Source organism: Cavia porcellus, unplaced genomic scaffold, assembly GCF_034190915.1.
Source record: "Cavia porcellus strain 051 isolate PalLab524CR breed Dunkin Hartley unplaced genomic scaffold, mCavPor4.1 scaffold_1, whole genome shotgun sequence".
NCBI classification, from domain to species: Eukaryota; Metazoa; Chordata; class Mammalia; order Rodentia; family Caviidae; genus Cavia; species Cavia porcellus.
In genome coordinates, this window is record NW_026947484.1 from 201,877,138 (window position 1) to 201,890,064 (window position 12,927).

The 12,927-nt window shown below is 56.9% G+C and overlaps 1 protein-coding gene across 3 annotated transcripts in view; it reads right to left on the reverse strand.

Annotated features, from left to right (window-relative positions):
- Sh2d3c (SH2 domain containing 3C) overlaps nt 1-12,927 on the reverse strand; it is a 27,896-nt gene continuing 14,969 nt past the window's right edge. For all 3 annotated transcript variants that reach the window (XM_003470754.4, XM_005004015.4, XM_063228038.1), the window contains 9 exons: nt 10,518-10,646; nt 9,582-10,036; nt 7,910-8,022; nt 5,288-5,823; nt 3,918-4,033; nt 3,101-3,272; nt 1,731-1,842; nt 1,292-1,498; nt 1-585 (listed from right to left, as the gene is read on the reverse strand). In XM_003470754.4, coding sequence (XP_003470802.2) covers nt 410-585; nt 1,292-1,498; nt 1,731-1,842; nt 3,101-3,272; nt 3,918-4,033; nt 5,288-5,823; nt 7,910-8,022; nt 9,582-10,036; nt 10,518-10,646 — 2,016 coding nt within the window. In that variant the 3' untranslated portion in view covers nt 1-409. The remainder of the gene's footprint in view (nt 586-1,291; nt 1,499-1,730; nt 1,843-3,100; nt 3,273-3,917; nt 4,034-5,287; nt 5,824-7,909; nt 8,023-9,581; nt 10,037-10,517; nt 10,647-12,927) is intronic.

Consider the following 12,927-nt stretch of genomic DNA (forward strand, 5'->3'; position numbering starts at 1 on the left):
TCAGAAGAGTCATAAAAGTTTATTATATGAAAGAAAGAACAAGGCTCTGTACATCTATTTACAGACAGGCGGGCTTATTTACAGTGGTGCTGGGGGAGGGGAGATCTGGTAGGGAGAGGAGACAGGGGCCTCCATGGCTCGAAATCAGGGAACCTCGACCAGAAAGGGGGCAGCAGAAGCCGGTGGGAGGAACAGGGCTTCCTGTCCTTCCTGAGGGAGACTTGGTGAGCATGTGGCAGTAGGACAGAGCCCAGAGTCACGCAAGACCCTGGAGGTGCAAGGGAGATCCCGGAGTTGAACCCAGAACATTCTTGGGCTGATCACAGTGTCCCTGGGGTGCTCTGGGGAAGGTCTGTTCCCTTCTGTCCCCAGTGCTGCCTGCCGCAGCAGAGAGAACAGTCCCTGGGGGTCACAGCTCGCTGGAGCGCACAGCAGGCTCCAGCTTGTGGGACAGGGCAGTGAGGACCTTGCCGAACTTCTCATAGCGTCGGGCCTGGCTGCTGCTGGCACCCTGGCTGCCCCAGAGGAGGCGCATCTGGAACTCGGTGCTGAACACCTCCAGCAGCTCCGGGCGGGCCTGGAACCCTGCAGGGTAGGGACACAGGGTCAGGTACCACTGTCCAGCTGGAGCCCCCACACCCACCAGTGCCCACTGTAGGGGTCCCCCTAGAAATCCCACAAAGCTTGCTGAACCATGCACATTAGTACCTCGTCTTTTCTACTGTTTACAACACTTTCCAGATGACTAAAAGTTTTGGAGTATTGTTTTGAGATGGGCTTCACTATGTAGTTCAGGCTGGCCTTGAACTCATAGCAATCCTCCTGTCTCAGCCTCCTGAGTGCTGGGATTACAGGTGTGTGCCACTACATCTGACCACCTCTGGGTAATTTTTTTGTATCTTAATTTTTCCTAGCTGCAGTTTCTAATTTGTCTCTAGTGAAATTTTGTGGTTTAAATAATGCGAAAAGCATTAAAAGCAAGACTGAGCTGCCTGCTCTCTGTACTTCCCCAGAGTGGGAGCTCTGGGCTCCTTGAAGGTGGGCAGGTCTGTCTGCAGCCTAGGTCTATCACAGGCCCACTTCCCAGATGGGAATGCTGAGGCTCAGCAAAGCAAAGCATGACACAGGTAGGGTCCTGAGTCACTCCTGTGTCCACCTAGCCCACTAATGACTGTTTGGTGACCTGCGAGGGAGAGAAGGGCAGTTGTGGACACAGGGCAGGGCAGAGGGAAGAAACCTGCACTGGGGTAGGGAAGGCGCAGGCACCGGGACCTGGATGGTCACCACTCACCCTGCAGCTTGACCTCGGCGTTGGTATGGTAGAGGCCCCCATGATGCGCCACCGTGCGTGCTGCCTCCAGGTGCGCGAGCACCACCTCCACGCCGTGCTCTGTGCTGCCCCAGGGCTCCGGGCCCTCCGCAGGCGCGGCATCACACTCCAGCAGCGTGATGAGCGGCAGCACGTGCGGGAACGTGGTGTTGCTCAGCGGCGGGCCTTCTGCAAGCAAAGCGGGCACTCAGTGACCTGGGCCAGCCGGAAGGCACTGCCACCGGCCCACTGTACTCCCAGGGCTGGGGTCCTGGCATCCCCACAACCCTTGCCTTTCAGACCCCCCCCCCGTGAATACCCCCACCCCTACCCCCTCCACGCACAGCCCCGAGGGCTGAGGCAGCCGAACCCATGCTGGGCTGGCACCTGTCCCAGGTCACCCAGGAAGGAAGACCAGTACCTTTGCCCTCATTGAGGCTCTTGAGAAAAGGTTTCAGCTTCTTCTCATACAGGATGGCGCCCTCGGTGTGTCGTTGTCGCAGGGTCATCCACGTCTGCTCTAGCCGGGAAATCTGCGGTGGGATGGGAAGGGGCACCGTCTGAGTTCAGCCCAGGAAAGAGCCTGCAGGGGCCAGCACAACAGCCCATTTCCCAGATAGGGAATGAGGCTTGGTGAGGGGAACGACCTGCCCGGAGTTACTGAGGAATAAATAAGAGCAGAGCTGGAGCTGAGCCCAGAGCCCTGCCACCCTCCCATCCTGCTGTTTACTAGGCCCAGGAGAGGCCCCCTCGGCCTGGCTCAAATCCCCAGCATCAGGTTGTGAGACCTCAAGCAAGTGCTGCTGTCTCAGCTGCTCCATTCATATTTTTTGTTTGTTTGTTTTGTTTTTTTTACTGGTACGGGGGATCGAACCCAGGACTGCCTGCTGGCAAGGCAGGTGCTTATGCCGCTGAGCTAAATCCCCAGCCCCTCATTTTTTAAATTTACTTTTTCCTTTTTCTTTTTTTTTTTCTTTTTGCAACAGGGTCTCGCTGTGCAGTTCAGACTAGCTTTGGGCTCACTTTGTAGCCCAGGTTGATCTCAAACTTGGGACGATCCTCCTGCCTCAGCCTCCTGAGTGCTGGGATTACAGGAGTGTGCCACCATAACCAGTTTATTTACTTAGGATTTTTGAGACAGGGTCCTGTTATGTAGCTCTGCTTAACTTCGAACTTAACTATGTAGCCCAGGTTGGCCTCAAACTTCAGATGACCTCCCTGCCTCAGCCTCCCAGGGACTGGAAAATATTTAGTGTAAAGCCAGGCATGGTGGTGCATGCCTATGATCCCAACATTTGGGAGGCTGAGGCAGGAGGCCTGCAAAGTTCAAGGCCAGCCAGAGCTACTTGGTGAGACTGTCTCAAATACAAACACTTAGTGTAACTCCCAGCACAGTTACAGTCATTTTGTGTTTGATTGATCAATCCCAAAGCCTCATGCGTGCTAAGCAAATGCTCTAACACTGAGAACATCCTCAGCCATTTGTTTTTCATTTTGAGACAGGATCTGGCTAAATTGTCCAGGCTGGCCTCTGACTTGTCATCCTCCTGCCTCAGCCTGTGGAGGGGCAGGAATTACAGGCGTGTGCTACCAGGCCTGGCTATGTGTATCCTGAAGAAACTGAGGCCCAAAGAAAGGGAAGGGCTTGGCCCTGTCAGCCCTGGATGAACTCCGTTCTCCTAGTTACCCTCTGGCCAGCGATACCAGAAGCACAGCTCCTCCTCTCTTTACAGGGCCGTCCCCAAGGGCCACAACCCCATCCTCTGGGTCTAACAGAGGGCCCGGCTGTACCTGGGCCATGTCCAGGGCGCTCATGACGGCGGCGAAGCTGAACATGTTGCCCATGGTCCCCCGCAGCTCGGCAGCCATCTGGATGGTCTTGTGCAGCAGCGCCGCGCGCTCCTCCGCGGAGCCCGTGCAGCCCAGGATGTCCACGGCCAGCATGATGGACATTGTGTGGAACCTGTGGGAGGGGGTGGGTCAGGGGCGGGGCCAAGGGTGGGACCCGGCCCTGCCAACGCCTGTCCCAGGGGGCTGGGGGCGGAGAGCGAAGAGAAGTTGCTAAGAGTGGAGGCATTGGGGGGCGTGGCCTGGACGACGGAAAGCGTGGCTAGGAGCTTCTGATTGGTCGGCATGAGAGGGGTGGGCTCAGGACACCAGGAAGCGGGGCTTGTGATTGATGCATGGAATTCATTGAGCAAAACTATTTTAAGAATGAACGAAAAAGGGGCTGGGGATTTAGCTCAGCGGCATAAGACCCTGCCTTGCAAGTGTGTCCTTGCAAGTGTGTGCTTGCAAGTGTGTCCTTGCAAGTATGTGGTCGTGAGTTCGATCCCTGATACCAATAAAAAAGAAAAAGGCAAGAAGAACGAATAGAGGTCAGAAAAGATGGGCGGGGCCAAGGCTGGTGGACCGGGGACTCATTCAAAGATAAAATCTGTCTTTGGGAAAGCAGGAATGCTTTAAGCGGACCTCGAGAGGTTGCGATTGGCTATCTGGATCGTGGCCAGAACCCCCTGGGGCCAGGCGGAGAGTCTCCTTGGCCAAGGGCCATGGCCCAAGGCACGAGGCGGCCCGAGTCCCTGCGAGCCCCCTGGGCTGGTCTTACCTCTCCAGCAGGTCTAGTCGGAGCTGCCGGCCATGGGGGAGGGTGAGCAACTCCATACCCCAGCGGACTCCCATTAGGGTCTGCATCTCCTTGGTAACGCCCAGTATCCTAGCAACCTGCAAGGACGCCCAGAGGGCTGATTAATTTCCTGTCAGGGCTGGCCCCAGCCATCTGGGAGTCAGAGAGCTCTATCTAAAAGGGTGGCCGGCTGGGAGGCCGGTTTGAATCCCAGCTCCGCTGCTAACCGTGGGACACGGAGCAAGACATTCTATCTTCTTCCTGTGTGTGCCTCAGTTTCCCCACCTGTGAAATGGGGGCTAAATGGGGAAATGCTTAGGGTGCCTAACGTGTTAAATATTCAGCTATAGTGAAACACTAAAACGCCTGTATTCCAGAGGGCAGCCCTGAGGCCAGGGAGGAAGAGACTGGGAAGTCATCTGGGTTCCTCCCTTCCTGCCCAGGAACGCCTTAGCCTCGGTTCCTCTGCTTCCTGAGCTCTGAGACCAGGGTTACTAGGTAATCAGTGCCTCCCAATCCGCAGAGGCGCGGAGAACTGACGCCCTCAACAGGCCAAAGATTCACCACACAGCAAAGGTCCTGGCACTGACTTCAGGCCAGGAGGGATTCTGCTGATTCTTCCACAAGGTGGCGTGGGGGCGGGGAGTCGGGCCTTGCGGGTCTCGTAACGCCGGTCTGGGCAGTCGGAAGGGTCCCCAAGTGCCGGGTAAAAATGAGACCACCCTGTGTGCTGCCCAACTCTACTGCCAAACAGAACGTCGTCTTGTTTTTTGCTAGCACTTGAGATTGAACCCAGAGCACTGAGCCCCATCACCAGTCCCCAGCCCTTTTTATTTTGAGCCAGGGTCTCTAAGTGGCCCAGGCACGCAGAATAGGTTTTTTCTTTTTATTTATTAATATTTTTGAGATAAGGTGTCGCTGTGTAGCTCAGGCAGGTCTCAAACTCATGTGGATCCTCCTGCCTCAGCTTCCCAAAGCTGGGATTACAGGTGTGTGCCACCATTCCCAGGCTTTTCTCTTTCTCTGTCTCTTCCTTCCTTTTTTTTTTTTTTTTCTTTTCTATTTTTTAAGGAGAAAAGGAGCTGGGTGGTACACTCTTGTAACCCCAAGATTCTGGGACTGAGGCAGGAGGATCTCAAGTTCCAGCACAACCTGGGCAATTTAGCAATTAAGTGAGTCCCTGTCTCAAGATAAAACATTTGGATGAGGTTCAGTGTAAAGGACCCAGGCTCAGCCCCCAGTCCTGGGACTCTAAGAGCAGTCCAGAGTCCCAGGGCAGGAAAGGACAGCTGCGACCCAGCCCCCTAGCACCCTGCCTGCTGTCCCCAGGTGGCTGCAGGGCCCACGCTCACCAGGCAGTCCACCTTGGTGACATGCCGGGCCAGCGTCCGTGCGTCCACCTCGGCCAGCAGCTCCTTCACCTTGCGCAGCAGCCCCACATCCAGGGGCCGGTTTTCCTTGGGGATCAGCAGCGACTGGAAGGTGGCCGGGTTGAAGGAAGATGTGGCTTCCACGATGGGAGCAGTGAAGCCCTTGCCCCTGTCCCCCTCGGGAACCCCACTTTCCGATAGTTCCTTTAGTCTCTCCCCATGGCTCCATGGTGGCCGGCTGGAGGCCTCGGCCGTGGCCCACTCATGGCTGCTGCGTGCAGGGGGCTGCAACTGGCAGTAGTGGCCAGAGTCCGGATCACTGTAGCTGCCGAGAGATGGTGACGGGGAGGCCTTGCCAAGACTCTGACTGGGGCTGGCGTGGGGGCCCTTGTCCGACTCCCCGAGGGACTTTGGGGCACTTCCGGAACACAGCTGGGGCTCACTGGAGCGGCGGGCAACAGGAGAGGAGGGCGGCATGGTCGTGGAGGGGACTCCAGGGGTGGCATGAACACGGGTGACTGTGGGAACAGATAGAGCAATGGTTACTGCTGCACCCCACAGAGTGGGGTCCCTGACGCCCGCTTGCCACATGGGGGTGACAACCGCCTCCTGCATGGGCGGAGACCATGCTTGGGAGACTCTGTGGCCCCTGCCCCTTGCCTGAGCAGCTGCACCCAGGGACCACAGGGCCACTTGGAAGAGGTCGCCGAAGGAATCCAAGCACCTGCGGGAGCCAGGGCGCACGTGGGACTACTTCTCAGGGAGTGAGCAGCATGGCACTATGTGCCCAGAGCTGGTGGCTTACTGAAGAAAACACCAGTCAAGGAGACACCAAAGGCCCTGGCACAGATCAGGGGTGAGGCTGCACCCCTGTGATCCCAGCACTCTTGGAGGCTGAGGCAGAAGGATTGCAAGTTTGAGCCCAGCCTGGGCAATTTAGGGACTTAGTGAGACCCTGTCTCAAAATACAAATGAAAGTGAAAAACTATCTGGGGATGTAGGCCTGTGGGAAGACCTGGACTCAAGGTCCAGGATGAGGAGAGGAACAAAAATAACACAAGAGGCGAGAGCTGGATGTGGCTCACTGGCAGATCCATCCTCGACACCACAAAACGAGGTGAAACCAGTGGTGGGGGACATTGAGCCCTCTCTGCCCATTCTTGGTCCATTTACCTCTCCCTGCATCCTGGGCAGGAAGGCCTTTTATGATCCTTACTCTATAGAGGAGAAAGCAGAAGCTCGGAGAGTCTGAGTGACCTGCAGAGGTCACCAGCCTGCGAGTGGGAGAGCTAGGGTTTACATTTCAACCTCTGGGCTGCTTGACTCTGCCATATCATTTGGAGATTGTTCCATCAATCATTTCTGATAAGATGTTTTATTTTGTTTACTTTTATTTGTTTTGCTCTTTTGAGACAGGGTCTCACTATGCAGTCCAGGCTGACCTTGAACTCACTAGCTCAGGCTGTCTTCAGACTCAGTGGTGATCCTCCTGCCTCAGCCTTCCCAGTGCTGGGATTACAAGCGTGTGCACCACCACACGTGGCTGGTCAGGAGTTTTAACTTTTACACTTGACTGTATTGTTTGGCAGGTAAGATTGTACCTGTGACAAAGTGAATGACCCTGGGGCTGGGGATTTAGCTCAGCGGCATAAGCGCCTGCCTTGCAAGCAGGCAGTCCTGAGTTCGATCCCTGGTACCGATAAAAAACGAAAAAGACCAAAAAAAAAAAAAAAAAAAAGTGAATGGCCCCGTGTTTAGGGCAGAATTTGTGGTGAGCCATAGAGAAGGCAGTCCTCCGACAGAGCACCCCCCAGGACAAGAGTCCCACAGGACTGTAGCCCTCATGACTTTGCCTGCTCCGTGGACAAAATGGTCCATTGTTTTTAAGCAGCAATGAAGTGGGGTATGTTTCTACAGTGGGAACTTTCTGATATTTAGAAGGAACCACAGTTAGGCATGGTGGTCCATGCCTGGAATCCCATCACTTTGAGAGGCTGAGGCAGGAGGATTGCAAATTGAAGTCCAGCATGGGCAACCTATCATGACCCTTTCTGAAAAAAAAAATAAAAAGGAAAAAAAAAAAAAAAAGACAGAGAATGTAGCTCACTGGTGGAGAACCCCTGGGTTTGATTCCCAGTAAAACAACAACAACAAAAAGTAGTGCTTTACAATTTTAACTGTGCTGTAAACTTTAAACTGCTCTGAAAATAAATAAATAAAATCTTAAACAGCTAGCTTGTTTGGAGCCAGGTTTGGAGCCAGAGATGGATACACTAAGTCACACCAAAGTCATGGGTACTTGGCCAGTGGAGCTGAGCTTTGAAGTGCAAGTGCCACCACAGCATGGGGACTCAGGCCTCATGGGCAGTTCAGGCTGGCCCTGCACTCTCCACATAGCCCAGGTGGGCCCTGACTCAGTGGCAATCTTCCTGCCTCAGCCTCCCAAATCTGCCAGCCCATGTGAGCCCCACCATACCTAGCTTTTCAAGAGTAAATCTTTGCAGCTGCTGCTCTCAGAAAAGAGGCAGAAACCGCCATCCAGACACACAGGTAACAGAAGTTACCAAGGACAGAGTCCTTCAGCACTGCCATCTCCCACCATACCTGTGCTGTAGGCGGGGGAGCTGGGGCTCTCGGAGATGGGGGGCAGGTCCGGGATCCGGTCCATGCTGAGGGCGCAGTTGCGGATGGAGTCCCGGGGCTGGGGCAGGGAGATGCTGCGGGCAAATGTTCTTGTGAGTAGCAGCCCAGAGTTTGGGGCCTCAGCTTCCATGGGACCCCCCCCTCCTGTGACCCTGAACTTCACAGGCAGAAAACCAGAATTCTGCCTCCCAACAAGTTGCCTTCCTTTTTTTTTTTTTTTTTGTCTTTTTCCTTTTTATCGGTACCAGGGATCGAACTCATGACTGCCTGCTTTCAAGGCAGGCGCTTATGCCGCTGAGCTAAACCCCCAGCCCCACAAGTTGCCTTCTTGCAAGTTCACGATCACACCTGTTCTCAGGACAGACACACTGCCTCACTGCTTTCTTCAACATCAGAAGTAGAAGGCAGGGGGCTGGGGATTTAGCTCAGCGGCATAAGCGCCTGCCTTGAAAGCAGGCAGTCGTGAGTTCAATCCCTGGTACCAATAAAAACGAAAAAGACAAAAAAAAAAAAAAAAAAGTAGAAGGCAGGATGGACTTTATAACACACACACACACACACACACACACACACACACACACACACCCCTGCTGCCCGCTGTCCTTGGAATGGGGACAAGGGGAGGGTTTGTTTTTGTGTAGTCCACAACCTATGCAACTGTTTCTTCCCTGGGAAGCTTGCCCAGAGGAACCTTGGCGAACTGTCTGGGGAAAGGCTAGCAGGAAGGGAGGGACATTGAGGAAGCCAGGGAAGTCAATCTGGTTCCTCTTGCTGGTCCTACACTCTGCCTGCCTCAGGCGCACCGGTCCCATGGATCCTAGCATCGCACACTCCCTGGCTCCAAACTACAGACCAAGAAGGGCTGCTATCTGCAGGTATCCATGGTCAGTTCCTTAGCTGACAGTATACAACCCTGCCCAGGGAGGAGGTGGTGAAGGCTGGTGGCAAGGGACAGCAACCTCTTTGCAAATAGCCACAGAAATTAGGGAGATCAGACTGGAGTCCACAGACCTGGGTTCAAATCTTGATCCTAACAACTTGCTGGCCATTGGCTTCCCCACTCTAAGCCCATTTCTTCCCCCATGAATGGGGGTCCAGCCAGTAGGCTTAGGGAGGGGACTGCCTGGAGTGGGCATGGATAGTATTCAGCACAGGGCCAGGCATCGTGGGGCCTTGGGACCCATGCCCAGTCTTAGGCAGTCCAGGGGCAACAGGTGTCATTACAATGTCACCGAGAACCTTCTGGTCTCTAAGCAATGGTTGCTATTCTGCAGAGCCCTCTACTCTGTGACATTCAGTAGCCTGGTGGCATATATGCCTTGGCAGTTGGCACCGAGACCAGGCCCTCTGGCTCAGGCCAGCACTCAGGGTCCCCCTGTGCAATGAAAGGCCACTGCAGTGAGGGGGACACATAGAGGTGTGGGGTGGGGAGGGATGGCCCAGGGCACCCAGCCAGCAAGTCCCACACCTATCGCTAGCCTCCAAACAGCAAGCTCAAGGCTCCCGTGTCCTCTGAACCCTGAGTGCTATGCAGACAGAGTGACCAGCTCCCTGGGCTGGGGTCCCCACCCCCAGCACGCACATCACAGACACCCCGTGGCACCACGAGGCTCCATGTGGGGTTCCAGCTGACCTGGAGGGGCAGCTGTCACCGCAGGTGACCTTGTCGGCAGTGAGCCCATCTGTCATGGTGACGCTGCGCCGCTTCATGTGGCTGCCCTTGGTCCCTGAGGGGCTGGCGGGGCTGGCGGCCTTGCCACCGGCAGGGCCCAGGCCATAGCTGGCCTCGAGGTAGCGCAGTGGAAAGGTGCGGTTGACCGGGCAGTAGATGATGGCTCCACTCTGCTCCGACACGGCCTTGCGGCTGCCCACGTGATAACGCACCAGAGCGGGCACGTGGTCGAAGCTCTCCTGCTCGAACAGGTACTGGATGTGGGTATAGCTCTCGCCTGCCTTCACCACCACCTTGTTGATCTTGAAGTGCAAGGCCTGGTTGCGCCAGCGGCACGTGAGCACGTAGTCACCCAGGCTGGTGAGCGAGTCCCGGATGAGGAAGTCACCATTGCGCTGCACCAGGGTCTCCGAGACCTGCAGCAGGGACGGACGGGTATGGTGGGGACAGAAGAGACCTGACGTGGGGGGGGGGTGAATATGGGGACTCGGGACCAGAGGGGACACTGCGACCAGACCGGGGGGGGGGTGGACACAGACATCTGTCATCAAAGCCCGGAACCAGGGACACAGCAACCCAGATACTGAGCCGGAGGCTCTGGCTGGGAGTCACAGTGTGAATGGGGGGACAGGGTCAGGCCGGCATTGGGCGTGGGGACAGCAGAGCCAGCACCCCTCCAGCACGCACAGCCAGACCTGGGGTTAAGCACTTCCCCTGGCTTCTTTCACTTCATTTCCCCACAGCCCCGCGGTGGGCACTGCGTCTCACCCGCCCCAGGGTGAAGCAGTCAGTCCTGACCTCAGCCCAGTGCACTCGGATCGGCCTCCTGGCCAACCTCAGCCCCCTCTGCTGGCTGCTGTGGGTCCCGGGGAGCCGCCCGTGAGCGGGGGCGCTCACCTCGCGGGGGATGCGGCCGTGGTACCACGCATGGCTGCGCAGGTCGGTGCTGCTGAGCTTCAGCTCCTCCTCCAGTTCCTTGTGCAGCTTCTCGGGCGAGGAGTCTAGGATGTACTTCTCCTTGGAGAACTGGGCGGGAGAGGCAAGAGTTGGCCTCCAGCTGGGGGCCGCTCTCTCTGCCCTCCCCAGCGGCCTGGGCAGGGCGGTCTCTACGGAACCCTTTAAACTGCGCCCGCCGCATCCCTCGTCTGCACTAGGGGCGGGCGGATGCGGCGATACCTAAAACAAGCCGCGTCCGCAAGGAAGCGCTTGAGGAAGAGGCAAAGCATACATGGCCTCTGAGCCGCCGCGGTCAGCACCACGGCGCTGGACAGCGGCAGAGAGCCGGGTGGCTCTTAGGAGGGCCACTCCCCCTCTCCCCCTCCACCCCCCGAAGGCGTGGAGAGGCCTGGGAAGGCTTCCTGGAGGAGATGGCCAGCAGGGTTAGACACCAGGGACACCAAATTGATCCTCAAGTTGGGGGAGAGAGGATTTCCACGGGCGTACGTGGGAAAGCAGGCTGCAGGGACCGCGGGCCAAAGCAGAAACCCACGCAGAGATGGACAGACAGGGACAGAAAAGGTTGGGGAAGCAGCCATTCACAAGGACGGGCCCTGGGGACATCTTAATATGCAATTCTCAAGGGCCTTCCTCCTTGCCTATCTAGTAATCCCTGCCACTCTAGGTTCCCAGAGTCAGATGTCAGAGGTCCAACCCCAGGAGCCCTGAGGCCGGGAGGAAGGGAGCCCCGCTGTCAGGTGCAGGCTTCCACGGAGCCCAGCCCAGCCCTGCTCCACCCCGCCCTTGTGGACCATGTGACTTGTTGGGCCTCCACTTCCTCCTCAGTAAGATGGGTTAGGTGACAGCCTCCCACCCTACCAGGGTGGGAAGGAGGGTACTGCAGAGCCCTGCAGTTCTGTCCCCACAGGCATCTTGTCACTACAAGGACAACTGCAGCCCCCAAAGATGGCTGCTTCAGGATGGGCAGACCTCAGAGCTGGCATGGCCAGAAAGGCAGCACAGGGGAGCCTCACCCTGCACTTCCTGTTTCCCAGAGCACCAGGGTCCTGTGCCCACTCCTCAGTTTCCCTCCTGGGTCCGATGCTCCCACATAGCCTGGGGCTCCCTGACCAAAAACCACGAGAGCCCCAGCTCCAGGACGGCTGGAATCTTGGACCTCGGTTTCACTTGGGTGCTGTTTGGCTGCTGAGGCCCCAAAGCGAGCAGGATGGCCCTGTGCCCCGGGGGAGCCCACCCAGGAATTCACAATGTTCAGAGGTGCACCAGAGTGGGGTGCCTTCCCAGAGGCGTTTCCCGAGGGGAGGGGCGTTGGGGGGAAGGAAGAGGTGTAGGCGGGGCTGGGGGCAGGGACTAGAGAGGTAAAACTGGAGCCCTTCAGCGGAGCCAAGGGCTGGGGCGGTCTGTGGGTGGCAAAGGCAGAAGTGGCCAGGCTTCCAGGCTGCCCTAAGGGTCACCTGGGAGCCACAGCAGAGCCGTGGCCCAATGGCCCTGGGCTGGGACAGATTGGAAGGCTGCAGAGTGCCTGGCATCTTGGGTGAGGGTGATGGCAGAGCAGGGCGAGGGAGAGGAAGGGGCATTTGGGTGGCTGTTAATGGACTGTGAGAGGTGGCCAGGGTCCAGGTTAAGCTCCTGGGAGGACGATGGGGCACTGTCACAGTGGCAAAGTTGGTGGGAGCTATTTAGCAGTACACCCATAAAAACGCAGTTTTTGAGGAGCCTGCAGGTCTCTAGGGGGCAGACGGTGGTGTGGGTGGCTCTCACAGGTGCCCAGCAGAAGTTGGCACCTAGGGAGGGGCAGAGAGGCCAGGGCTGAGCTGAGATTCGGCCTTTATGAACCCTCACACTTCTCCAAGAGTCCCTATTCTTGGGAGTCTCTAGCCACCTCCCTCTCAAGCTCAAGGCCTCAGGTAGGCCTAGGTCTCCCTTGTATCACTCCAGACACCACAGCTGCAGAGGAAAAGGCAGGAGGCACAAGGTAACAGGGAACTAGCACGGAGCTTTCCAGGGTCCTCCTTGACAAAGAGCATCCACCTAGACTCCCCTAGTGCCACGGCTAGGGCTGGCGGGACAAGCGGGCCCAGAGGGAGAGGAAGAGGAAGCTGTGTGCTTTCGAACCTGGCCCCAAGACTCTGCCACTGTGTGACCTTCAGCCCGAACCTGGCCCCAAGATTCTGCCACTGTGTGACCTTCAGCCCATCACTACCCCTCTCTGGGCCTGGGTAGCCTAATGGCCCAAAGGGAGTGGCACGCTGGCTCCTCTTTGCAGCCCTCCCTAGAAGTGGCAGTTTGGGAGGGAACGACTTGGTACCCCACATGCCTTAGGGTGGGCACCCCTAGGGGACCTGTGGTC